General features: G+C 37.6%; 1 protein-coding gene across 2 annotated transcripts in view; it reads right to left on the bottom strand.

Moving 5' to 3' along the window:
- COBLL1 (cordon-bleu WH2 repeat protein like 1) overlaps positions 1-27,243 on the bottom strand; it is a 66,521-nt gene that overhangs the window by 12,074 nt on the left and 27,204 nt on the right. Inside the window, exons 1-9 of one of the 2 annotated variants that reach the window (XM_058027575.1) lie at positions 26,639-26,690; positions 19,919-20,098; positions 15,305-15,506; positions 14,195-14,423; positions 12,496-12,534; positions 11,512-11,606; positions 11,148-11,387; positions 4,023-4,167; positions 3,009-3,077 (exon numbers count right to left, since the gene is read on the bottom strand). In XM_058027575.1, coding sequence (XP_057883558.1) covers positions 3,009-3,077; positions 4,023-4,167; positions 11,148-11,387; positions 11,512-11,606; positions 12,496-12,534; positions 14,195-14,423; positions 15,305-15,506; positions 19,919-20,010 — 1,111 coding nt within the window. In that variant the 5' untranslated portion in view covers positions 20,011-20,098; positions 26,639-26,690. Of the gene's footprint in view, positions 1-3,008; positions 3,078-4,022; positions 4,168-11,147; positions 11,388-11,511; positions 11,607-12,495; positions 12,535-14,194; positions 14,424-15,304; positions 15,507-19,918; positions 20,099-26,638; positions 26,691-27,243 lie in introns of those variants that run through there. The other variant, XM_058027574.1, reaches the window with a different exon arrangement.

Raw genomic sequence — 27,243 nt, 5'->3', positions numbered from 1 at the left:
CATGCAGGTAACTCCCTAGGGCAGCACTTCTGATTCTGATTTGTCTCCAAACCCTCAGTCTATAGCTCTTACATGCAATATGGAAGAACTTACAGCAATACTGGCCACATACTGTTGTCTTATTGCTTATACACCTTATCAGTAGTTCCATATGTAATATTAATCGCATTTCCACCTGCATATAGTTTACTCTCTGGGACATTAGTCACTGGGCTTTAAGTAGCCCTAAGTCAATACAGCTAGAGTTACAGTGTGTCACTGTGAAGGTAGATATATAGACGAGTACACACATGTATATACATACACACACACCCCCCCCTGATGACTTAGATCCCAACTGCAAGCCTCCTCTGAGCAGTAAGAACACCCCATGCCCAGCAGAGAACAGGCTGGTGCTACTCTGTGAGCTCTCCTGCTCATAAGCACCAGAGCCTGAAAGCCTGACTACATCATGCAAATCTGCTCTTGAATCTACAGCCCCTAACAAGGTGCTTAAATACTGGAACCAACAGGATTATATCAAGGATTTGTTTGATGGAAAGTTTTCTAAAAATCTCTGATTTCAAAATACACTTTGAATACTGTTTTACTGTCTTCCCTAGAAAAGTAAAGACCAATAATTAATTAAACTTTGGGAAGGTGAACAAAAAGCATAATTGATAAAGAGAATTGTTGTTTATAATCCCTAATTACTTCTCTGTCAGTGCTTATTCTAGTAGATGTGTGTCTTCAAAGTACTTTTGTCAAGGTACAGTTTTTACACCATGGGAAAACTGTCATTTCACAAGAGAAAAGTTGCTTATTCCATACTATATCATGTATATGTGTCTAAGTAGTGCACAGCTAAGAGACACCAAAACATTTGCAGTGGTTCAGTTTAGGGCAATAAGTAACACTGTATTTGCAGCTTAGGTTTTTTTGCTTATTTGCTGAAGTAACACTGCATAAAAGAACCACTCTGGAATGACAGTCACAGCCAAACAAAACCCACAATGCTTCCCAGATGCCTGACAATCAAAGCAGTATTAATCCAAACAGAAGGAACTCCTGGGTTTTTGTAAAGTTAAAATTATGTCCAACTTCGCAATTTAAGTGGTACTGAACTATTTGACCCATTTAAAACAATACCCAAACACGGATAATTTTCAGACTAGGAATAGGACAAGCGTACTGCATCTGATTTTGCTGCAGGTTAATAGAGTTTCTCCCAGCATGAGGGCCTTTACTATAAGGACCCTTTATACACAGGCCTCATGACAGTTTCAGAGATGCCACCAGAGAGCAGCAGTATCCCATGAGAAAAAAAAACAGGCAATGAAGCTGTGTTATGTGACTTATTTGTACCTTAAAAATAACCTGCACTACATTAAATCTTCAGCAAAGGACACTGCATGAAGACACAAGGAAAACTCTAGATTGTCACTAACTGCAAAGGTAAATCCAAGGGCTCAATATAGACTGCCCTAAGCCCAGTAAAGATGATTACCTTCTTCTATTTCTTTCCATTACAGCTTAAATTAAAATATTTAATTACATCATTCAAATGCCTCAAGCAGAAGTTTCTAAATCTAAAAAATAAACAAGGCATTTCTTTGAAGTTCAGGGTTGTTTATCTACACAGCACTTGTTAATTACAGTGATGGGAAAGGCAAAAATTCTAGCACGGATCAACAATCTTAAGATGGAAACAAGTAGAAGAAAACAAAAGAACTTGATTTAAAATCACAGTATGATGAACTTGCTCATCTTAGACACATTGCATTTGGACGGACAGTTTTCAACACACAAAATTCAGTGCTAATAAACAAACCACACACTCAGATTTGATTATTCTCTTTCATCTGCTGCAACAGCTAAGACAAGGAAAGGTTACTACTTTGTGAGATCTTCAACCCCAGACTCCACAGCATAGGTTCACATTCCCATTTAGTACATGACATATTGTTTCTACTTTATGTCTTTTTCAATAATTTACATAAATTGCCCTAAACGCAAACCAAGCCCAAGTGTACTGATTACTGTTTTTTATTTTTCCCCCTTTGCCAGAGGCCTACCATCCTAGCAGATGATTTTAAGCTCTTGTGGTACATTGTTTTACCACTCCAACAATTTGACTGGCATACAGAATAAAACACCTGGAAAACTACTTTAAAATACCTGTCAACTAGCACAGTAACTGAGTGCTTAGCCTTATATAATGACAGTGGCACCCCACAGGCTTAGCATTTATATACTTGATTCTTAATAAATTCACTGAAGAGTTATTTTTTCAGACTGCACTGCCACTGATTATTCTAAAAGCTTTTGCAAATTCTAGAAGACTTCTAGATGTTGTATACTGAACCCCACAGTCTGGTGCTTACAAGCAACAGTATTTCACAGTACAAACACCATAAATTTAAAAAAGCATTATGTTCAGCAGCTAAATAATTGTATCTTAAACAGCTATACTTTCATAAATCACATTTTTCCCATAATAACCAACAAATAATTTAATGTATAAACAGCTATTTATGCATTCAGTTTAGATTTACAACTTATGTTTTCAAAGGCTGTTCAGATGTCAACCAAAAGCCAGGCACAGATTTGCTCCTGCCCCTATGTTATGCAGGTCAAGGGCAGCACAAGGCAGGGTTCTAAAAACAACACTGGGCTTTAGCTTTTGAAAACCTTGTTATGAGGTACAAAAAAAATCACAAAAAATTCTGGATAGTTCTTTTCTGTAACTTGTAAGGAAGGAGAGAAATCAGAGATAATGTTCAGTTTATTAAATGCAAAGCACAGATAGCACCACAAAATATACTGTATTTGTTTCTGTAGACAACAAAGGTAAAATATTCTTACTTTAGAAAGCCACACTTTTACTTCAAAGGAAAACTTAATTGATCTGAAGCACTAAAATTAGTTCTATACTTATGACACATCTGTAGTATAGTAATTTATTGCTATGAATTAACATAACTTGCTAGGAAGTAAATTATATCAGTACTTTTGTAGAAACTACCAACCTGTTTCAGGCTGCATTTCGGTGGCTCTTCCTTCCACTTTAGTGGAGGCTGATTCTGTTGACTCTGTTACTGCAAAAAGTGAAGCAACAACCTTTATCACCTCTCAGTTTCAGCACCAACAAAAGTTCTAAATAAAATGTTAGATTGTGGTCATACAGCCTAGAAATTTCTTCAAGAAACTCCTCTGAAACAATTAGTTCTCATTGTCACATTTTCCAGATATTTTAATCTTAACTCTTAGGTATTTTTGAACCAGCAAACTGAATTTCTGATCAAATGGAAGAATTATATAAAAACAAGTGGACATTCTTTAAGATTCTTCTAGTCAGTCCATTTACTATGATATTCTCTCTGATCCAGAGTAGCTAATCTTTTCTCCCACCCCAAGCAGTCCTCAGAATAACATAAACACAATTCTGTACTTAACCTAAATATAATTAATTTGGTATTGTCTGGGGTTTTTTTCTGATCTGCATGCTCTAAATACCTCTCTTTCTCACACCTGTGGGAAAATAACAGAAGATTGATGAGGAGCACTGTAAACACACTCAAGTGACTTGCAGTAGGGGTGCAAAACCCCACATACATGATATTAATTGCTTTTTAATCTTGTGTGTTTGACAAGTGGAACACCTGTGTTCAGATAACATAAGGCCTGTGATTATGAGGCATGCTGGAGATTCCTGCCCTGCTGTGGGTAAGATCAAAGCACCGTGGCAGATACACCTGTGTGAATCCCTGGCACAGAGGAAGGGAGCAGGTTTGGCAGCCGTCTGGCCCGGGCTGGGCTCTGCGGTGCCGGTGTTCCCGCTTGGGCTCCCACCTGGACACCCCTGCCTGGGCACCGCTCCCAGGCTGCCCTGGCTGGTGAGGGAACATCAACAAACGCATCCTTTGCATCTGCGCTTTTGTGGTTGCTCACTCGAGGTTCTCATCTCATACGGTGGCGTTACCTGAATGTTTAGCCAGCTATACTTTCTGTTGCCTTGCAATTAAACAGCATAAAAAGATTACCAGGCTCATTACTGCTTTCCCTTTGATCTCCGGGTGCTCTGGAGGGCGGCGAGGGCGCCTTGCGCTTGGTCCTGCGCAGCGAGGAGCTGACGGCAGCGGCGTCGCCGAGCGGCAGGGAGCCCTTCCGCACCAACCCCGCCGCGGCCTGCCAGGGGACACGGCGCAGGAACATTATTAGCAGTCACTGGAAAACACTGAAACAGCTCCCGTAATTATTCTCCACAAGTATTTATAGTGTTCGTTTGGGAAAGAGAGAACGTATTACCGAATGTATTGTGTTCTTTCATCTTAATTCCCCCAAGGAGTTGCTTTTAAAAAACAAGATTTTCTTGAGTAATTGAATATATTCACAGATGTGCAACATAGAGCAATAGAAGAAAATCAGTTGTTACATAGAGTCTAAAAGAGAATTTTAATTCTTTTATGCCCAAAGGGTATTCTACAAACCCAAAATAAATCTTTTCTAAAAGTAGCTAAAATCATTGTGGAAAGAAGTTTCAACTACATCCTACCACAATGACATAACAGAGTTTCCTTCTCCATTCTTTCAACAGCAGTCCTAATTGGCCTGTATACATAATTAGTATAGATTTCTTTCCCTCCTTCAAATACCTGAACTTCCATAAAAATGTTTAGAATGCCTGATTTCAAAACTTATCTAGTACAACTGTCTTTGAATATTTAACAAAGTTTAATTTACTAAGTTGCAAAAAAAAGTTATAGTACATACTGATGTTACAGCACAGTAGTGCCCTTATTATTGTAGCAAAAGTAAAAAATCTTATTTCACAAATAATCAAAACAATTAAAAAATGGACACAGGATACTTGCTGAAGACCTCATATTTTTATGATATAGCAGTCCAAATGCATTTTAAGCTGTTTTTAGAAACACATTCTCTGTCTCAGAAAGACAGTGGTTGTAAATTTGCCTGCCATTCCTAACTACAGTTTGCCTTATGCTGAAGAAAATAATAATCTCCACATCTATTAGATAGAAAGTGTTCAGGATTCCAGCAATAAAGGAATGGATTTTGGAACTGGACACAGCTGCCTGTTTCTGTAGTAATTCTGATTCCTATCACTCGTCTTCACAACAATAAAATAAAATCCTGCAGTGACATTCATTTCTGTCTAGAATCCACACAGTTGGGTGTGGGGTCATCTCCAGAGAACTTCTCTGTGCTTCAATTAACCAGCCTGCTTCACAAAGCAAAATATCAAGGAACAGAGAAGGCATAAAGACACCCACATATTCTTGTTTCACTGACAATCCTTTCAAAAACATCAGACAATAGAATTGTTGACCGTGTCAATTTCCATGGAAAAAGATGCTTATCATATCGAAAGCTGCCACTGAACAAATATCCAAAGATTCCACAGTAAGTGGGATATTAAAGACCAAAAGCTGCAGCATTTGGTTGTATACAGTCAAATCTATAAAGAAAATGACAACAGAAAAGATACTGTCACAAGGTGTCTGTCAGGCAGTGTTTGGCAGCTCCCATGAGACTGCAGTACAATACCTGAATGGATGAACAGGGCTTTGAATGAAAAACTATCCTCTGAGCCACCCTGGGCACCCTCAGTCATCTGCTTTGTCCCACCCTGATATCAGGTACAACAGAGCCACAAATACTGCACTATAAGGAACATCACTGCCCAAAAATGTACACACAATTCTACCCACCACTCTAATGCCAAAGCAAGCACTCAAACCTTTTACAGCAAAGCAAGAGCCAGGGTTTAAGGGAGAAAACACAAAGCACAAGGTGGAATGTTTTTTTAAGAACACCAGATGATAGGAACACAGCAATCCCAATTAAAAATACTTGCATGCTTGAGTAGTTTTTAAACAAGTCAATTTCTAGATTAAAATGTCACACAACAAAAAACACTTTACACTTTTAGCATTCCTTATTCACAGTTCCAAAATAGTTCTTAAAAAGTGAAAATAATTAATAGTATTCAGCCTTTGAATTTATCCAGGAGGGGATATCAAATACAACATTATTTCCCCAAATGAGTTTGGTTTTTTTTCCTTGCTGAAGCATTTCCTCCTCAGAGCTGGGCAGTTGTGTGTGTCTGCTCTCCGGCAGCTGTGCTGAGGCTGCAGGCCCTGTGCTCTGCACAAAGTCACATTTCCCTGTCCCAAGGTCTGCCCCCTGTGCTGCGCGCGGCTCCCTCAGCGGCTCCGAGCTCCGCGCGCGCTCACGCACTGAGCAGATGTCACCAGAGTCCCCTCTGCACACAACAAGTGTGTGTGCGTGTGGGGAGGGGAAATGTTCTCAGCACAAGAGCATAAATGCTACTAGGAGATTTTTATAAGCCTTTCTACTGCCCTTTGCATCCAAAGAAACAAACAATTTGCAAAGAGAGATTTCAAGTAAGTACTAAATGTTCCAGTTAAGGTTCAAGTGTTGAACAGATTTTCTCAGGAATTATTCAACATATGAATATTAAGAGCTTTCAAATCCTAACAAAGGCTGTAATGTGAAAATAGTACTTTAAACAGATGGAAAAAAATTAAAATTATGTTATTAAGACATATCTGACAAAGCTTTGGAATATACATCTGGGTGTTCATGTGTCATACCAACTGCCTCTGATAACCAGCGCTTTATCAATTACATTTAAAATTCTTGTTAGGATCACTAAAGTAATTAACTGTGTTTATGCAGAAACACCAGTGAACTCTGTTATAACTTCTATAACACATGCAGGAGTTCTACTTTTAACACCATGCACCCTCTTCATCCTGCAACAAGCAAGGGTGGATATGAAAACTTTTTAATCTCAAATTTGACACCAAATCCACCCCAAGCAAATACTAGTGGATGCCAGTGCCTCCCAAGTTCCAGCCTCCAAAAGCAGTGGCAGATATAGTGCCTTGCCCTTCTTTTCATTTCAAAAAAAGCAAAGCAAGGTAATCAAGGCACAGTAATTTTGAAGCTGCAATGGAAGTAAAAAACCAAAAAGCATTTGGGAATGAATACAGTGGTAGTGGGGCATTCCAGTGTGCTGGAAAGCCTACCCCGTACCAAGGATCACTAGAGAGAAATTTTCATATCACCACATCCCACCTCTTTTGTCCATACACATCTATGTTTAACAGAGAAATATAGGTGAGTGTATCATATAGGGATAGCAAAGTACATTGCTACTCATATTTCCAATATTTCTTTCTTCCCTTTGTATATGCAGGCATATGTCCAAGGAGTAACAGCAAAAAATATGTATTTGCTCCTACAATAACTCATGCACTCAATTTCTATTACATGGCTTAAGCTCCCCAAAACACTTAAACTTATCCTGAGTACTACAAAGGAAGTAATATACCTCTGATCCATTGGAAAGAACTTATCCTGAGTACTACAAAGGAAGTAATATACCTCTGATCCATTGGAAAGAAAAGACATACAGAATACATTTGAAGAAACTCAGCTGGTGATATTCTGTCCAAACAACCAATATGACTATTTTCTACTAGGATTTATCTTACTGGTAAAGAGACAAATACAATAAAGGAGTAAAGTTGTGCATCTGATATACTGAAAAGTGGATGCATTCAACATTTATCACCAATTCTGAAACATTTCAGAATAATATCAGATTATCTTCATGCAAACTTCAGATAGTCCTGAGCACTGTTTACCCTGGCTCTACCCAAAACTTCCCTGCTGTCCATGTGCTCAATGCATCATTGTCCAACTTCTCCTTTAAAGAGCTGACCATAAAGTGCAGGCAAGCTTCTGGTGTAATTTCTTCAGCATGGAACTCACCCCTCACAGAAATCCTAACTAAGCTGTCCTGTGACAATGGCTAAAAAAATCTTTTCAGAAGTACTTTAAGGTTTAGCTGCTTCCCATCCTTCACCCATTCTCCCATCTTCTTCCTTTTCTTTTTTAAGAGGTAGCCTGGAGATTTAGATTTCTTCAGGAGCTAGGGTTGTGTAAGTAACAGCAATTTGTATTTCTAGAGTTGAGAAGTTCTATCCATTATTTTAAACTGTAAAAGTTTTAACTAAAATTTTTCACTTGTTCCTACCCAAGCATAGTTTACACATGCTGCTAACAAGTGTAAACAGGGTAAGGAGAGAAGCATTAATGGGATAAAATGCAGATGTATCAGTCTAGCTTTTATAAATAAAGCAGTAGGAAGAAAATCAGCTGTGGCATTTTGGGCATAAGCAAATACTTTTCTTTTAAAGAAGTGTTATTACTAGAAAATTGCAACCACTATTATGAAAACTGTGAAGATACACACACTAAATTATACAACAACACTTTTTTGCAAAAACCCTTGAGAGTCCTCTTTACTTGCAAGTATATTTAAACTTGCTAGTTTTAAACATACTTCTGACAAAAGTCATCTTGCCCAGAACTAGAACTGACAAATAAGTGAGAGATTTCAATATTAGAGACTAACATGCTCATTTCCCACTTGATTGAAATAGAAATTTGCTGGACAAATGTTAACCATTTAAGCTTACTAGCATCTTCCAAATCTCATGCAGGAAAAATAAGCAAATCATGCTATGTAATAACTTGTAAAAGGTACCCTGTCATCCACTGTACTATTTTCTCCCCTAAAAATAGTACCATGTCCCTAAAAACTAATTCTAAACACATTGAAATGGAGACAGAAGAAGTTCCAAACCTCATATCAGAATATTAACTGCTTGCACAAAGAGAAAGCAGTTTCTTTAATGTAAAATTATTGGGGAAGCTGTAGGAGGTAAACATTAAAACCCTTTTTCATACTGTGAGAAACCGGACTACAATATGTTGAGAATTTGAAGAAAGACAGCAGTGAGAACTCTGTTCCCTTAAAGTTGGCTCATTTCACTGTTGTCTGGTGTTACTACTTTGAACATTTCTCTCGAACCTAGGCAGGCAGTTCATCCTGTCACTGCCTCCCTGACTGGTGGCTGGAGCACCTGCCTCTCTGCCCATTTTGGTGCCAACTTCAAGTTTGTTGAAGGTGGATTCAGTTCCATGATGTAGATGGTTTATTAAGACATTTAACACTATTGGCTATACTACCAACTTCTTGGGAACTCCACATTACAACCAGTCTGACTTGGAGCCATTACCCCCACTGTTTGAACTGCAGCCACTTTTTGTCCTATCTTGTGTTTCATCTGTCTGGTTTGTATCTCACTTTTTCAAGAAAAAAATTTGAGGTAGACTGTGATGAACGCCTTGCTAAAATAAAAGGTAGATGACTTCATCCTTTATCCTCAGATTTTTGCTTGCCACTAACTTAGAAATTCCTTGCTCATGACATCTTCTGCCACTCTAGCACCAGGCTTGCTTTTGCATTCCCAAGAGAACCTCTGCATGTCCAAGAAGTATCTATGTATTTCTTTCTGGGAATTGTTCTGCTCCCTTTTATTTTTGAACTTGAGTTCTTTCAGTGGCAAATTTAAATAAGACTGTGCAAAAACATGTAAGTGTTTGTTTTCATGTCTATTCCCATTCCCACTTAGGAGAATGGACTACTCTGTACTGCAGGAAGGCTGTCTCTGAAAATGTTTTAGTACTCTTCCAAGCAGCAAGTTTATTCTCCAAGGAAGTTTCCCACAGGTTCCTTATAAGGAGTTCCCTGATCAAGTTGAGCAATATGTACTAAGTCAAATTCATTCATTAGATAGGAAGGTAGATAGCACAACACAAAATATTTTACTTGATTTAATAAAATTCAAAGGAAGGAGCAAATATTTGTCCACATTTAAGTCCCAAGCACTGTATTTTCTGATAAATCACTGTGCAATTAAATCCAAATGAGGGAGAAATCACCTTAAAAAAAGCATGCCAAAGGCCTCTAAGTTTCAAGTGAGTTGCACCAAGTAGTACAGAATAGAAAATATCCACAAAAATATAACTTGATCAGGATGTCCTCTCTTTGTAAGATATTCAACATCAGTCAGATCACTAAGAAATGTCAGTACAAAATAATAAATCTAAGCAATTGAGTGACAGCCAATCAGTCATACATTACTTTTAGACATAATAGGATATTAATCATTTAAAGCATGTTAACATTAACAAGCTATTTTTAACAAATTTAGCTCAATTAACAGAGAAACATGGTGGACTTAAAAAAAATCATTATTTTCTTACTCTCCCCAAAGATTCCTTTTACTAAAATTCAGAAAGAAACCTTTATCTTCTTCAAATGATAAAGCTTTTCAGCAGGACACAATACACAAAAGCAGAACTTCTGTTAAACAGTGCTCTCTTGTGGTTCTGTGCATCAGTGAAAGACTAAATCATTGTATAAAGGTAGTCACAGTCTGAAATTTCTTGTTGCCAAGTCTAACCCAAAATTAATCCCTCAGACTTGGATTTCATTTAGTTCTGCATTTAGTTTTTCTAGCATGTTAATAACCTCACATCCAAAGACCACCTTTAGATACTGTATTCAAAGCAAAGCAAGAAATTAAATTTAAAAATATAGATAACAAAAATGTTAACCCTTATCTTTTATTGGAATTCACAACTGACAATATGTGCAATACCAGGATAGTAGTTGATGCATCAATTCTCACAAATTCTATAGGCACAATTTCTGCATGTCATGGTATATACATATATATAATGTTACTCAAATATGTAGCCCAGGCCTCGTTGCCTAAACAAAATACTACCCAATTTTTAAAATAAAAACCTTACTTTAACTTGCTGGGAACAATATTTAGACTGCTCCCCATTTCCACTTTTTTCAACAATATAGTGTAAAGAGCAAACTACTCAATATTTCATGTAACTAAAATATTTTAAATTAACAGGAATAATTAACCCTAATTACTAGTTATAATAAAGTGAGACCACCTTCTCATAGTTAAATATAGAAAGTATTCATCTAAAAGAACAAAAAGGTGCTTACAAGACCAATTAATAGAAGAAGTTGGTGCTACCTCTTCAAAATACGGCAGCTACTTTTGATCATAAAATTTAAAAGGAGTGCATCGTTCAATTTCTACAGTTACTTTCTAGCTAAAAATTTTTTAAAGCAATTACTTCACTTTTATTTCAAGCCTCATCGTATATTAACAACAGGGTTATGAGCGTTGTTATGTCCGTACTTTTAAAGAGAAGTGAAGCAGAGGTAACTGACTGACCTGCTCACTCCTGCCAAAGCTGTTGGATTTCACCATTCCGGGCGCGGCCGTGCCCTGGGCTCGGGCGAGCTCCTGGGGGGCACTCTGGGAGCTGGGCAGGGGGGGCAGCGGCGCCCGGCGCTTCTTGGGCATCTCCGCCGGCAGCGTGCTGGAGTCGTACTGCCCGCTGACCGTGCCGCACCGCGCCAGGAACGCTGGCCTCGGCTTGCTCATCAGTGGAGTTGCTGGGGCACTGGCAGCCTTGAGGTGTGCGAAACAAAAAGAAACCCAAGTTGCAGATATTTTCTGGAAAATTATCAACAGTATTGATTGCTCAGTCTGAATACGTTTCTAGAAGTTTTCCTTATGCAAAGTTACACCTTACTTGTTCTCTTTTCTTCTTGTTTCGTTGGAAAAAGCTGAAAAATCCTTTGTTTTCTTTCTCCTTCAGAACATCTATGTTTTCAGATTGGTAGGACCCTAGAATAGAAAACAATAGTACTAGACATTACGTCATGCAGAGATTATTTTTCCTACGTTCTCACTATTTCACCATATGACAAACCTCCTGCAATGATACACCAAACACATCATAAATCATCTATATTAATATTTTTTCTAGATGTGGCAAAATGAACAGGTTGCTTAGCATCCATATTCTTCCTCTCCTTCTCAGAACCCAGGGCAGATGAGTTTCAGCTGCTCTTAATACCAGAACATAATCCAGCCCACCCCACTTGTCATATGCGATGGTTCATATCAAAAAGGTAATAAAAGGGGAAAAGAGCATTAGACTTTTCAGCTCTCCATTCCTAATGGCTTAAATTTGTGGCAAAATGTGATGTGGGACAAGCCAGGCGCCAGCCTGCACATGGTGTAACTATGGAGAAAGATCCCCCAAACACTCAATCAGTGTTTGAGTTGCAGTTACTATAATTGCATGGCAGTTATAGTAAAAACAGTCAAATCAATTCTCGTTATCTTGCAAAATTTATCCTCCTTAAATTGATTTATTCATGCAAAGGATTTGTAAATCTCATTAATGACTTTTTTTTTTATTTTTACTAGAATGAATTTCTGAAAGAAATCTCATTGAATGCACATGTAATGAGCAACAGAAATCTGCAAGTCTGGTAAAAGTATCAACATAAACATGACCCTAAATTGAACAAATTGATCTAGGGCAAAAACTATACAAAAGTACTTTCTATATAGCTGTGTATATCCAATTCTGTACTACCATTTGCAATATGCATTTAAGATAGGACAGAGATATTACTCATGTCAGAGTTAAGAAGATGTTGCAGTAGGAGCAGGTGCTTATGTCCCATAAGAGCTAAGTTTCACTGCCTATTTCAATAAACCATACCTTGAAAAGATGGTAAATTTAAATCAACTGGTGATGTGGCTACAGAAAGACAAAAAGAAAGACAGAAAATGTGAATCTGGATCAAGGCTGTAGTAACAAGATACAAACACAGAAAGCCAAGCTGGATCTTCAGCATTGGTGAAAAACTAACTGGGTACTTTGCAGAAGCAAAAGGATGTCCATCTTTACTGCCTAATACTTAAATCATTCTAGAACTTGAGCCTGAAGACATGTAACACAGACTGCAACTGTGTACATAAGCAGCGAGGCCTCACTTGTATTTCTGAAGCAACGAGAAAAATCAGTATGTAGAATAGTTTGCTCTGATTTGGATGGTTAGACAGTCCAAACTTGGAAAACATAGAAGAATATAAAATTAAAATATAATATTAATAAAATTTCAACTTAAATTCTATTAAGTAAAATATACATTTTACTTAATAGAATTTATTCACCATTTACTTTCATGAAGATAATGGAAAATTCAGAGTTTGAACCTGCCTGCAAAATTGAAATGCTGAACTATTTCATATTAAGAGAACTGAAGAACATCTAAATTTCTGTGTGGAAAGCATATATGCCCTGGTATGCCCACCTAAGGATTTTTGGCTCCTCCTTCAAGTAAAACACACATCATATCATGCAAAAAGCAGTTTTTCCAGTCTGCAGATGAAAGCAGTAAATAACCAGACAAAAAACAAATCATGCATTTGGGAGCACACACAATCAAAGTAACACATTTTGGCAAATAAAAAATATGTTGGTTTCCAGTGTGGAAGAGAAAGATGTTTAATTTTTGTTTTCTCTATGGAAAAATGAAATACTGTCCAAATTTGTCATTCTGACCTTTAGAAAGTAAACTGAGAAAATTCCTGAAACTGTAATCACCAAACATTAAAGTTACCATATTTAGGTAGAAAGAGGGGCAAAGACAAACAAAACCCCAACAAGCCCCACAAGTTTTAAGCAGAAATAAAATCAAGCAAATAAAACAGTGGTCAATACCAGGAGTGAGTCAATCAATATTATTGCTTTACACATTGAGGAAAAATTTCCTGTGAGAAACGTCTGAAATGGACCAAACCACACTGTACAAAATTTTTAATTACAGTATAGTAAATCTGTCACCTGTTCAGATAAAGTTAAATTCTGGCCTAGGAATATCTGTACAAAATATTGGAAAGTTACTACATTGTGTCCCTGCTGGACCAGAATTGAAAAGACAATTATTATTCCTTCACAATCTATAAAATTAGCAAGCAGCACTTAGACATAAAGACCATCTGAATATTCTAATGCTTTCAAGATTTTTAATTATTTAAAAGAAAACTGATTTTCTCTAACATTTGCTCTTTTCAGGTCATCATGATGTCATGTAGGAGCTAAGGGAAGTAGGGTGTTGTTGGAGTTTTTGGGGAAGGTGTGAGGAAAGGAAAAGAAGACTTTACATTTAAGTGAGGATTTGTGCTCAGCTAACTCTCCTGGTAGTGAACACTTGGTTAGAAAATAAAACTTTTATACAGAACTTCTGAAAACAAAAGTCCAGGTACACATGAGTCAGTTTCAATTTAGTGGAAAACCACTGAAATATACACTAAATTTCTAGAAAATATTTTCATAAATAAAAAACCCAACAACATGTATACAATTATTAAGTAATTATCTTTTCTATAACAGCAATTTACAAAAGTTATCTTACCTTGACTGACATCCATGGCATACAGTTCTCTTAGTCCAAGGTCATTAAGAGATTTTGTCATATCAAGGGGTTCTTGAGACTGGTAACTCCTCAGTAGCAGAGTATGTGAAGGATCAAACTCACATTTGCTGCAGATAATTGATATCAGTTCTTGAAGTGGTGAATGTGGACTAACTCTTACTACTGTTTTCTGTGTCTTCTTGTAGTTAATCACTACCCTTACTGTTTGCTAAAGAGAAGAAAAATCCAATAAATACCAGCACAAATTCTGAAAGAAATGGCATTTTTACAACAGCCTCACAATAATCACCAGAATTCCACGTACGGCCAACTTGACCAGTGCTGCGGGTTCAGAAACATTACATAAGAAACTAAGAACTATTTTTCTACTCCCTTCCATGCAAGAATAGGACACATTTAGCTGACAGTTTCCTCCCTTAGCAGCAGGGTACATGCCCAGAGGGTTACACTGGGCAGCTGCAGAATCAGGTGATGCCCCACAAGCATCAACATGGGTGAACAAGGAAAGCAGAAGGGCAGCAGAAGAGCCCTCCTGGCCCTCTGCAAGTGCTTTAGATAAATTAAAAGTCAGTATTCTTCTACATAGCACAACGATAAAGGTGCAAGAAAAAGATTTAAGGCAACACCCAGAAATTAGTTTAGTACTCCTTAAATCTCCTGCCCTCTTCAGGGTATATAAGAAAAACCCAAGAGGGAATAATATGTATTGAAGGAAATGAACACACAATCAGAAGGGTACATATATCACAGCAGGACAGATGGTACAAGATACTGATTATCAATTTGTTCAAGGCTGTCCTCAGCCACACTTCATCTGCAGAATTTTTCAAAAGGCCAATGAAGCATGGGATTTCAAATAATATTGCATGATTTCCTTCTTTCAGCAGCAAAGATATTTGCTACAAGAAATTGAGATGCATTTTACCTAAGAGAAGCTTATCAAAAACAGACTAAAGCATTTCACAGAGCTTCAAGGTGAGGGGATGAAAGAAAACAGGAAACACTGAAACAAAAGGATGAGCTACCAGCTCAATTTGTTGAATACAGCAGTAATTCTAATTTCTCAATATGCTTAATTTGAGTTCTCACCTCTGGTATAACTGGAGCAGGTTTCTTCTTATCAATTTGTTTTGCCTTTACAATCACCTTTTCTACTTCAAGCATACCCACTGGTGTGTTGGGTTTGAATTTAATCTGGGTATTTTCTGCTGATACCAACTCTATGGTATAACTTGATGGATTTAAATGATACTGTGCACAGAGAAAGATCAGCAAGTCCATCATGGGCTTCCTGTAAAAGACAAATGGAACTGTCACAACAGATGACAATTAAGCAGGCTATAACAAGATGTGCTGCTTAAACAAACATTTAATTCAAGTCATCCTTTCCCTTTCAAGATGAAATAATTACTGCTAGACACCAACTTTAAATATCTTCAAGCTTTAAAAAACACCATGTAAAAAAAAAAGCCAACCCCCAGAAAAGCCACTAAAAAGAAAATGAAAACCAGTTTGCACAAAAGCATGCCAAGTACTTGAACAGAGTGGGAGTGTCTTGCTGTGTGAAGCTTCTCCTGAGGTCAACTGGAACATGTGGATTAGTGACCTCATTTGACATTTAGTGGGAACTTCCAACAGTGGTGATAAATAGTTTGTTATTCATTAAGAACAGTTCTTTTGCAAAGCTTGGCATTTTTATATCCATTTTGAGTTACAAGTGACTTTATTTTCAGAAACTCTGTGCATTAGCCACTTGGAAGATGCAGGAGAAATGAAGCTTGAGAAAGTCACATTTTAAGCAGGTTGCGCATTAGGGATTCTAGAACTATCTAGGTGCTTAATACCAACAGTGAGAAATAAGCCAAATGACCATATATTAGGCAAATGCCATTTCTTGAGAAGCTCTGTGTGATGTAAGATGTCCTTCCCACAATGAAGAATGGCCAACAGAATTTGTCACATGTAGTCAGTACCTGTGTGTCCTTGTTCCCTCAGTGCTTAATGAAGAACATGCTGAGTAGGGTATTAAGATGGGCTGAGTATTTCCAGCTGCTACTAAAATACATTTAATAAAGATGTACTATAAACAGAAATGTTATAGATGTTTAAATAGACCAAAAGTAAGGAGAATGTACTAACTTTGCATGTTATGGAACTGAATTAGGCTATAGCACTATCATATCATTCCTCATTAATTTTTTTGAGTTGGGTAAAGACAATTTCATTGCGACACCCTCTGCATCTTTCAGTTACAACTATGAACAAGGAAATCCATCACCTGCTCTGTCTCATAAGGATATTATGAAAATAAAAGTCTGAAGCAATCAAATGGTATGTTGAAAAAATGCTGAATGTCTCTGAGAAAATTAATACAGGGTTAGGCTGGTATGACTTTATCAGAAATCTTGAATTCTAGATGTAATCTCATAATTGAGGCAAGTATTCTGGTAGCCCAGCCAAATGTGAAAATAGCTTCTACAAAGAACCATCAGATGAAGCAGAATTCTAGATAACAAAGATCATGAATATATTTATTAAGCAGTAAGTTAGAGGAGACTTTTCATATGATACAGTTCTGTAAAAATAATTAAGAATGACTCAGTGTTAGAAACTATTGTGAACACTGAATTTTTCCCCTTTGATTTCCCCTAGAATATCATTCCCACTTCCCTTCATCTTAAAGGACAAATTTCCCATAAGCTGCCTTCTAATTTCTAGCAGCAGGGCTGGACTCTTTGGCCACTCTCATATATTGCACTTCCAGAAGATAACTGTTTGAAAGCTGACAGCTATTTCCTTTCTAGAGGAAAACTTCTGCCTGCTTAAGTGGCAGGAGAGCACTTGCCTCAGGAGACAAACACAGGAGGAACAATAAAATAAAAAAAAACCCTTCCTCCAGTGCGTGAAAAAGCAGTTATCAGATGGTCTGAAGCAGTATGGGAGAAAGCAATATACTCCCATCCTTTCCTCTAGATGATATATAACAGCCTGAGAAATACCATGCAAAATGAAGAATAGTAACTGCTCTTCCCTTTTAACATTGCTAAACCAGAAAGTTTATTTCAATGCATCTCCTGTATGTAGCACAACCTGCTTCAGTTACAAGACACAAGGAGGGAATACTTTATTTCTTTTACTTCTAATCCCTAATAAAACAAGTACATGCATCTCACAGTAAGAAGAAAAGGGCTGCAAATGCAAATCTTGTCATTCCCCCATCTTGCTGGGGGCAGAGCAGGGCAGGGCCAGGGAGGAGGGAGCCAGAGGAGGCAGCAGACACTGCTTCTGCAGTGACCTTTCTGCTTGCCAGTGTATCCAATAAGTTACCTGTTACCTTTTTTCTGGTGAATTTTTATACACTGACTGGCTTTAAAAGTTGCATTTCAGTTATTGGAGAGGAGTAGAATATCAAAGATGACCAGAGCAAGAACTGACAAGCAAGGACCCCAGAAAGCCATCCTACAGAAATGCACCACAGTGACAGGGGCACACCCTCAAGTTAACCAGAGTCACAGTGAGTGACTGGTAAGTGAGAATAAGTGAGAAACAGCTGCTAACAAACAACAGACACATGCAAATTAATACAGGAGAACAGTGATTCAGTGCAAATTTGCTCTCCAAAGGTACTTCCAGAAACAACCTGCTTGACTGGAGGATGATGGATTTCTAAGTCCCCTCCACTCCACTGGAGGCAAGATATCTTCACCAGCAGCTTTAGAAAGATATTCCTTCCGCAATAAAAAAAAAAAAAAAAAAAAACCCCAACAAGGTTTTCTTGTCACCATGTCCTCCAAAACTTATAAAACTCTTTTTCCCTAAAGCCTTCAAGGATTAAAGGTGGAAGAATACATATATCACAGTACATTTAACAGCTTCCATAATTAATGTTTAGCAAAGCACAAGAAGAGGCCATCAGCTACCTCAGAGTACATAGTCTGCTTGTCCTCCTTTATCTAACTCAGTAAAATATTTATTTGCAACTTAAATTCATCAAATTACTCAAGGTTTTCTGGAAATCTCAGAGCATAAATGTGTTTACGTATTCCAACTTCTACATAATCAGGATTTTTATTTTACTAACACCTTGCTTTGTGCTACACAGCTCTTGCTACCCACTATGCCAAGGCAGGGAGCAAACCAACCCCACCTAATCTGATAAAGAAAAGTTTCTTCTGGTGGACTATAGAATTTGAGCACACAGCTGTTAAATCTCACCATTTTGCTTTTTCTACTATGAGATTTAAAAGGTGTTCTCTCCTCAAGACCTTCAGAGCTGCTCACCTCCAATTATGAATGACAAAAGAAGCAAAGTAACAATTTTTCTGTTTATGTCATTTTTAGAGGGGTTATGCCTATTTGATCATGATAAATAACTCCAAAGCCAGAGCAAAGCTAGAACAAGAGATAGTTTGAATTATGTTTCACAGTGGACTGCAGGTAGTGCACATCTCCCTCATTCTGAGATGAGCCTAGCAGTGCTAATACTGGCAAGATAGTCACTTATGAAATCAATCACATACAGTATCTTGATTGGAAAATCCTGTAACTATGGAATAATGAAACTGATTGGGAAATGAGTGCAATTCCTGATAAGCCTGTAAGGCCCGTCTTGAATACTGAGTAATTATACACAATGTAACCTGACCAGGTGAAAATAGACGCAACAACATTCCTTTCTAGCACTTTGTTCTGAGCAAAGCATGAGAGAGGGCCCACGGCACACATCACTCATCACTGGACAAAAGCAGCAAAAAAAACAAGCTCCCGACAGTGTACACATGGAGCCTCATGTCTAAGAAGGTTTAAAAACAGAGGAAGGCATCATATTTACAGACTGCAATATTCCTTGCTATAAATGTGCTGACAAAACCAGTATAAAGCAACATTATTTCAGAAAATTTCTTCTGAGAAAAAAAATCTCACATTTAAGTTATCCTGAAAATCACAGAGTCAGGGGGAGGTGTAAAAAGGCCCACTGCAGGTCTGGTGAACAAGCTGGTATTTGATGTCTAGCAACACTCATGAACTCCAGCAAATGATAGTGTGCAAACAGACTCAAGCCAGATTTCATCCCTCATTAGGAAGCAGGTATAAGCACACATTTATAGTACCTGGTTTGAATGAATAAATAAGTCAGCCTGCTTGGTTTCTGTAGGAGAGACATGGGCTATACACTAACACAAGGACAATCTACAAATAGGTTGTCCTATTTCAGCTTAGGATAGCAACAGACTGGCATCTAAATTGCTGTGATCCATACACAGCCTTGCACAGGACTCTTCTTAGTAGAGCAACATTTTAGGTCCCAGGATTTATGATTTCAGCTCACCAGTAAAGGTGCAGGTCTTTCTGAACAGAAGGTGACTTAAGAGCTACATGCACAATCTATCCTATCAATTACCAGTCTGAAATATGCATTTTAGACTAAAACCAGCTTAAGGAAAACATAACTGTAAAAAGAAATCCAAAGCTGTAGCTATAAATTCTTTTTGAAGCATTACAGATTTTATCTGGAGTGATTACATGTTTTTTGATGACTGCTAGTAGTTTACAGGTAGCAGAGCAAGTGCTGAACACAAAACTTTGTACCCAAATAGGATGAACAATCATGCATTTTACCAAATGGTTATAACCTGGATGAAGGTTGGAGTAAACTTGAGCAAAAAATAATATTAAACAAAAATATCATTCTGTGTAACATACCTCCCATTCACTGTAGTGTACTTGATCACATCTCCTGGCAGGACCACTGATAATTCAATATCTTTATCGATTACATTCTCTTTCTGTTCCATGATGAGGTTGGTTGGCTCTGTGTTATCAAATGGAGAAACAGGAATGGATTTTGTTTCAGATGGAGGAGGTGGTGCCTTAGATTTTCTTCTGAAAAACAGATAAAAGTTAAAAATCAAGTATGCATTTATACATATTATTTCAAACTGACAAAATAACAAGCCTCAAAACAGTAACAAACCACACTTCATTATTTTCTAAAGTCATATATGCAACGAAGAGATAAGATACCTTAAATATACTATAAGCGGTGACAGAAGACAAAACAGGCTAAAGTATCCCTCACAAAAAAAAAAAAGCACCCAATAAACATCAAGCCAAAAAGAATTCTTTAATGTACCATGAAAAATAAATTATTTGGCTGGTTTTTCCTCCCTTGGGTTATGCAAAGACCCTATTTGTACATTCTCCAAAGAGATTTACTGGATTAGTATAAACAGAAATATTGCACTATGCAGTTTGAAGCCTACTACCAGTGTGCTTAATACAGGATAGATACTGGAGCAAATAGTGACACTTTTCCTCCCCTTTAATTGGTTATTAAATTATTCAAAGAAATTCTACCAGTTCTACAGTATTTAACTTCTGTACAGTAATAAAATAACAGTATAACCAATTCTACTGTGTTTTAATATTTCCTGATATTTCACTCACAATATGCTTTCACATAATCCCCTCACCTATGGTGATCTATTTTAATTTTCTCTATACTCTTTCCCATGTCAATGACCAGACAGTTTACATTTGAATACAAGGACTGATCACTAAATAAGCTGCACTTATTTCACTAAAAAAAGTTCTAAAACAGCATAAAATTCTCTGTATCTCTTAACATATGTATGTTACAGCAAATTCTGAATGCAGAACTCTCATGTCCTAAAACATCTAGTCCAATATCTCCTTTTAAGTAACTCTCCATAATTAACCAATATATTCAGAAGGAAAAGATACTATTAATTAAGAATTTTACCATTAGAAACAAGATCAAGACATAGTCAAGACACATTACCTCATGACAGATTTTGAATTTCTTGTAAACATTCTTGAACGGAGCAACATTACCAGGAAGTTTTAATACATTTCAACATAATACACAAAGGCTCCAAAAATACGCTTATCATTTATATGGAGCTGTACCAAAGTTTGTTTACTTTAAACGTAAGGAAATAAATTAACCCCTACAATTGCCCTGCAGAATTAAAACAAGAAGAACCTAGCATACAACTAGAAACACAGGCCTTTCTTGAGAAAAAAGTTTAAAGTCACTCACAATGAAGAGCAAACAAGGTCCAGAGCAGCATTGCAAAAAAACAACTGTAACAAGGCTTCACATGACTGGTCTGTTGCTGAAAGTGCTTAGAGTTTTGAACTTCAGAACTCTGTGCTGAAAAATTAACTATTCACGGCCCCTCAGAGCTAATCAGGAGTACTCACAGCCTCCAAAACCACTGAATGGGGATCCACATTCAAAATGTAAACCTCCTCTCACAATGACTTAAATTAGTTTGGTGTGCTCTCTATGCAATTCATGATGTACAACATGAGCTGAAAATTTGACTTTGGTCTCTACAGCAGCTTGTCTGGGTAGTTTCATGATTACACAAACATTGCAAAATGTATAAAGCAAACTCCTTTGCATTCCTCCCCAGTTTCTTTGGGGGTTTTTTTGCAAGAGTTTTTGCTTTCATGTAACTGCCAAATATAAATTATTAGCAAGTGCAGAGCATCAATACAACTATTAGATATAAATAAAATCCCACAAACATAAAAACTTACCCCATTACATTAAAACCAAAAAGCCCAACGTGATCTAGTACAGCTTGTCCTCCCTTCTTTACTCTTTCTTACATCTTTAACTTCAAATGACTGTTAAAAGCTATGTATCTCTCTGAAGAGGTGTCGCAGAAAGTTTTCAAATGCTAGGGGACTCTATTTTCTATAAAGTAGACAAATGCAATTTTATCACTGGAACTCTCTTATCACCAGAGTACTTAATGACACATAGCAATAAATGTGGTTTATTCATACAGTGTCCAACTAAAACTGACCAAATACTCTTCTCAAGACATGTGTGCAGCAGTTGAAGTTCCATGTATTTATAAAGAACACACACACACACACATATACAGGCAGTCTAACACCACTGCTGAAGCCTTGCGTGCCCCACTGCAGAGCCATGTACCCCACCCATTTCTTGGAAATCTGAATGTGCTTTATGGTTACTTATGCTTACCTCCCCCACCCCACACAAAGGAAGAAAAATCCCAAGTGTACTTTCTCAGAAGTCAGGCCAAGTTTTTGGCAACCTCTTATTAAACAACAGGATCCCAATGCTTTCATTTTCTGTTCCCAGACACCATGTTTTTGATTCTTCAGCTCTCACTATTTCTCTCATCTCTCCTTCTCAGCCCAAAGTATTTGCAATTGGTCTCATTGCTTTTTCATTATTTCAGCTTGTTTTTCTACCTTATCAGGGGAGCAGCTGCCTGCCAGTCAGGCTGGGCTGCACTCCCAGCCCCAGAGCTGGTGCTGGACAGCAAGAACAATGCAGGTGACCATGATTAAATAAGCAGGTGATGGTGGAAATACACTTGTAGAGGTAGGTTTTACAGACAAACCCTCCTCTCCCTACTCTGCAATTCAAGAAGCCAATGAAAGTGATTTTCTCACCAAGGCATCTTCCACACATCATTTTATCCCAACACCAAAACCAACTCCAAGTCTATACCACCAATTCAAATACTTGACCACTGCAAGTCTTCAAGATCAAACACTATCTGCTAGGAAAAGTTTAGAGACAACTGCAGCATTACTATCTGATCTGCTCCTCATAGTCCAGCACACGACTGAAGCTGTCAAGGCAAGTCACTCCTATATATTTCAGGCATAAGTATAGATGAAAAATACTTCAAAAATAAATTCTAGTCATCTTCACTAAATTATTACCACACACACATATTTCTATACAAAATTTGGGGTGCCAATAAGTGCTTCAAAAAGGTTATTTTAAGTTAGACGTATGGTAGTACTCTGATATTTTCCCTTAACATTCAGCAGCCCAAATATTTGCTGTGCCAGCCCCAGAGCATCTATATAACATGACTACCAGCATTGATACTGGGCTTTCATCTCAACATCAATATCACTGTTTGAGATACAATCTCTCTCTTTATTTCTACTACAAAAGCACCAGTTAGATGTTAAGATCAAAGTATGGATCAATGAGAGTCAAACAATGTCCATTCTTAGGTCATCCCTTCAAGCCAGGCTTATGATACATGTAGGATGATATAAAGAAAAATATTTGCTGTATCTGCTCCAGAGAGAAATATGATCTTTCAGATTCTCAACTCATCCATTTAGTTATTTCTGGAAGAACATGAGGTCATATTGTACAAATATTGAGTCTAGCAGGTGGCTCAATAGGTACCAAAAAAACCCCCAAGTTCAGAAACAAACTTTAATTTCAATTTCCAAGCAGCAGAACAAACATTAAATTTTTGCAAATCTTTTGTGGTAACAGGTTATTTTACAGGGCATATCTCTATACTAATTCCCAAGATTGAAAGGATACAAATATTGTAAATAATACTGGTATTTTAAAAATAATAGAGAAAAATAATACGGGATAAAATAAGGCACTGGGTATATAGCTCTGCCAGCACAATAATTCATAGTGCAACTGACATGGCAGTAGTAATGCTATGGGTAATGATAATACTAATATTACTAATTAAGTGATCTTTGAAGATTACCTCTACAGATTTACCCAGTGAGGTTCTAGCAAACATCTAACAAAACATCTGCAGATGTTCTCTTACTCATACCTTTATTCTGATATAAAGAAAGCAAAAGAAAGTGAAGTGCATTTTCGGTCTCTTTCAATAAATAAAGTGGACTGAGAAAAGGAGGCACCCCTGGAATCAGGATCTGTTTTCAAAGATGATGTGAAAGAAAAAGTTTCCCTAGTCAAAGGGATGTGTGGATTTACCCCCTAGCTAGCCTCATTGCTCTGAAGATTTTTTTTTTCAGTCTTATCCTAGAGAGAAATAAATCACAGGACTGGGATGGTAACCATGACAGTAAGGTGAAAGCTTAATGGAATCTCTGAATGTCTGGTTCACACTAAAAGCAAGAAAGCAGCAAATGAATCCTTCAGTTCCCTCCAGACCATTTGGAACAGACACTTGCCCCCTCTGATTATCTGTCCCCATGGCAGTGACAGTCTTGAAAACAGAAGCGACTGTATTTGAGCCACAATTCATTAAATGTTTTCTATCATTACAAGGAAAAAGACGCAATTCTGAGACAACAGAAACACAAATTGTATTATGGGCATGTTGTTAATTGTGCCCCTCTTAGCATTAAAGGGGCACTAACTCTGGTATAAACATATAATTTAACTAATTAAACAACAAATTTAAAACTTTTCTAGAAAAAATATTAACTCATTGCCCTTAAAAGCTGAATCACAACTAATATTACAATGATGTATTCATGCTCACTTAAAACGTATGAAAGACTCAACTCCTGAGAACAGAAAGCTGCTGACAGTGCTGTCTGTACCATCCAACAAAACACAGTTAGCTCCCCTCTAGGCATAAGAATCACTCTGCTCTTAGGAAGAGAGCCAAAAGCTCAGAATCCTAGCAGGCAAGAGAGGATAAAAGAAAAAAAAAAAAAAAGAAAAAATACCTTCTCCTCTAAATTAGTACAAAGTTTATTATTATTATTATTATTGAGGAATTATAGAAATGTGTTCTGATACAAAAGCTTTGTTACAACACATTCTGTTGTGCCAAAGAAGTACTTCTTTTATTCCTGGGGGGAAAAAAAAAAACAAGCCAAAACTAACAAATAAAATGAAGTGGAAAATTAGTTCCAATGACATTACTTCTAAAGAGGTTGAGAACTTAGACTCCTGAAGTAAATAGGGCAACACAAAATACAAGTACAAACCTGGCATGTCCATGTGTTACACAGCTCCGCAGAAAGCAGATACTTATATCTATTTTTGCAACCTTTTCTCATAGTAAAAAATGCAAAAAAGTAACCCAGATTTGCTGCCAAAAGAAAGAACAAAAAATCTGAATGGCATTCAAAACCATTAAAACCTTGTATGGCTCAGTTATCCTTTATTATATTTACAATTATGAAAACAGCCTGACAGAAAAGGAGAGCAGGGAAGAGAAAGCAGTAAATCTGTAACAGTAATTGAGTAATATATAACTGGCTGAATAAACAGGAAAAGAAAACAAAGAGCAGCTTGATGTGAAAGGGGGAGCTTAACCTTTGATACACTAATAAATCTGACAAATACTTAAAACTCAAGAAAACGTATGCTACCTCCACTAAAAATAAACCCTCAAATCTTTATCAAGAACTGCTAAAAAGGTTGCTCAAACAGCTGCTTTTCTTCCATGACTAGTAAGAAAGTTCAATTAAGGGCTTTCAAATGAAACAAAACCTGAATCTGTCCTTCTGGTCGTTACCCCCAGTCACGAAAGCAGGTAAAATGCCACTGTCTTTTCAAAGCACCTAGCTCTGCTTGGGGCTTTTCCAGCTGCTATTCTGAACATCAATAGAAGCACGAATTGTCAATTATCTGAGCTTTGCTGCTGTTGCTTTTTTCTCCTGTTGAAAATAATGTTTTTGAAGTAACACTGGAGGCAGGGACTGGATAGACTCAGAGGCTAGGAAAGGTAAGGAAGAGAAAAGCAGAGCTGCTCAGTTTCACAGCAGCCAGGAAAGAGGCTAATACAGACCCTTCCTTTTTCACTCACAGACATACGTGCCTCAAATACAGGTATGTGGGTGTAGGTGGGTAACAGATGAAGTGCTGCAGGACAGAAGCTAAGAAGCTCTACACTAACAAGGAAGACAAAATCCAACCCCTCTCCTTTTACCTGCTGCAGAAGGCTGGGTTCAACTACAACAGTAGCACTTCCCAGCTGAAAACTCAGATACAGGAAGAATAATTGAGAAAGCATAGCAAGGCAACTTTAGAAAGCACTGCAATTTATTTTCATTTTTCCTGCAAATGCTTTGAATAGAACAAGCTTTCTCCCTTTTAGAAAGTTCTTTATTCACCAAAAACTTTCTCTCAGCAGTTATATCTTTTATCCACCTTGAGTTTGGTAACACTTAAAATCTTTTGTACATTCACGTAACGCAAAATTAGGAGAATTTATTAAACTGAAGAACAGAGATGATGTGAAGTATTGGAAGGGAATGGGACACAGGAAAAGTTTCCTATCCTGAGCAAGATTTAATAGAAATATCTCTGTGTGTATGCACTTATACACAGATGCTACGAGACACATGGTGAATGTATAGAGAGTTCCTACACTGACAACCAGGTCTGTCAGCAAATAAAGCACCCTTGCTCATTACAGGAAAGAAAGAGAAAAAAAAAGAGTTCAGTTTAAGCTGAGAAATTGTACAAAACCAAGCATTTTCTTCACTAGATTTCAAGAGAAGCATCTTGGCAGTTAGTATCCAGAAAGGTTTGATGTAATGAGGAAGTTTCTCCCAATATATGAAGACTACAGCTACAGTTCCCCAAACAGAAACACTGAGCCTCTTGGGCCAACATCGCTTGCAAAACTAAGAAATGCTTTGAGCACCCACCTGCCACCAGATTTTCCTGCTCATTCTTTACAGCTGCCTCCTCAACATTCACTCTCCTGCCTGCATCTTCCTCAGAAAGCAAAGTGGAAAAACCCTTTACCTTCAGGAACAGGGTCACATTTACTACTTCCCCAATTGCTGCTGGAGCCCCAGCCTCATCTCAGGCACTCTGTGAGGGGCAATGGGTGGTACAAAGCAGAGCCACAAGTCCCATCCCAGCTCCCTGCACAGCATAAACCCCACCAGCAGTTTTCACAGCCACCTCTGCAGCCACTGGCAGCAGGAGCTCCCTCCCCTTTGTCCTACTTTTACTTTACCTCCCTCATTGGTTGGCAGCTCAGGGCCCCAAATGAATGCTCCTATTTTGTCTCCAAACTCATCCCCATCTACACACAAGAGCCGTCATTATCCCCTTTCTCTGCTTATATCTGCACACCCAAAATCCTCTGCATCCACTCCTCACTGGACTCTTGCAACAGGCAAGAGGCAAGGAAGAAAGAAGGTATTTCTTTGAAGAAAGAAGATATTTCTTTGAAGAAACCTGGCTCCCTGCATGATGGTAACACCAAAGCTATTTTGCATAACCACTTCATTAGAAAGCCTCT

The sequence above is a fragment of the Melospiza georgiana genome, chromosome 7 (assembly GCF_028018845.1).
Source record: "Melospiza georgiana isolate bMelGeo1 chromosome 7, bMelGeo1.pri, whole genome shotgun sequence".
NCBI classification, from domain to species: domain Eukaryota; kingdom Metazoa; phylum Chordata; class Aves; order Passeriformes; family Passerellidae; genus Melospiza; species Melospiza georgiana.
This window is presented reverse-complemented; position numbering and strand designations above follow the sequence as displayed.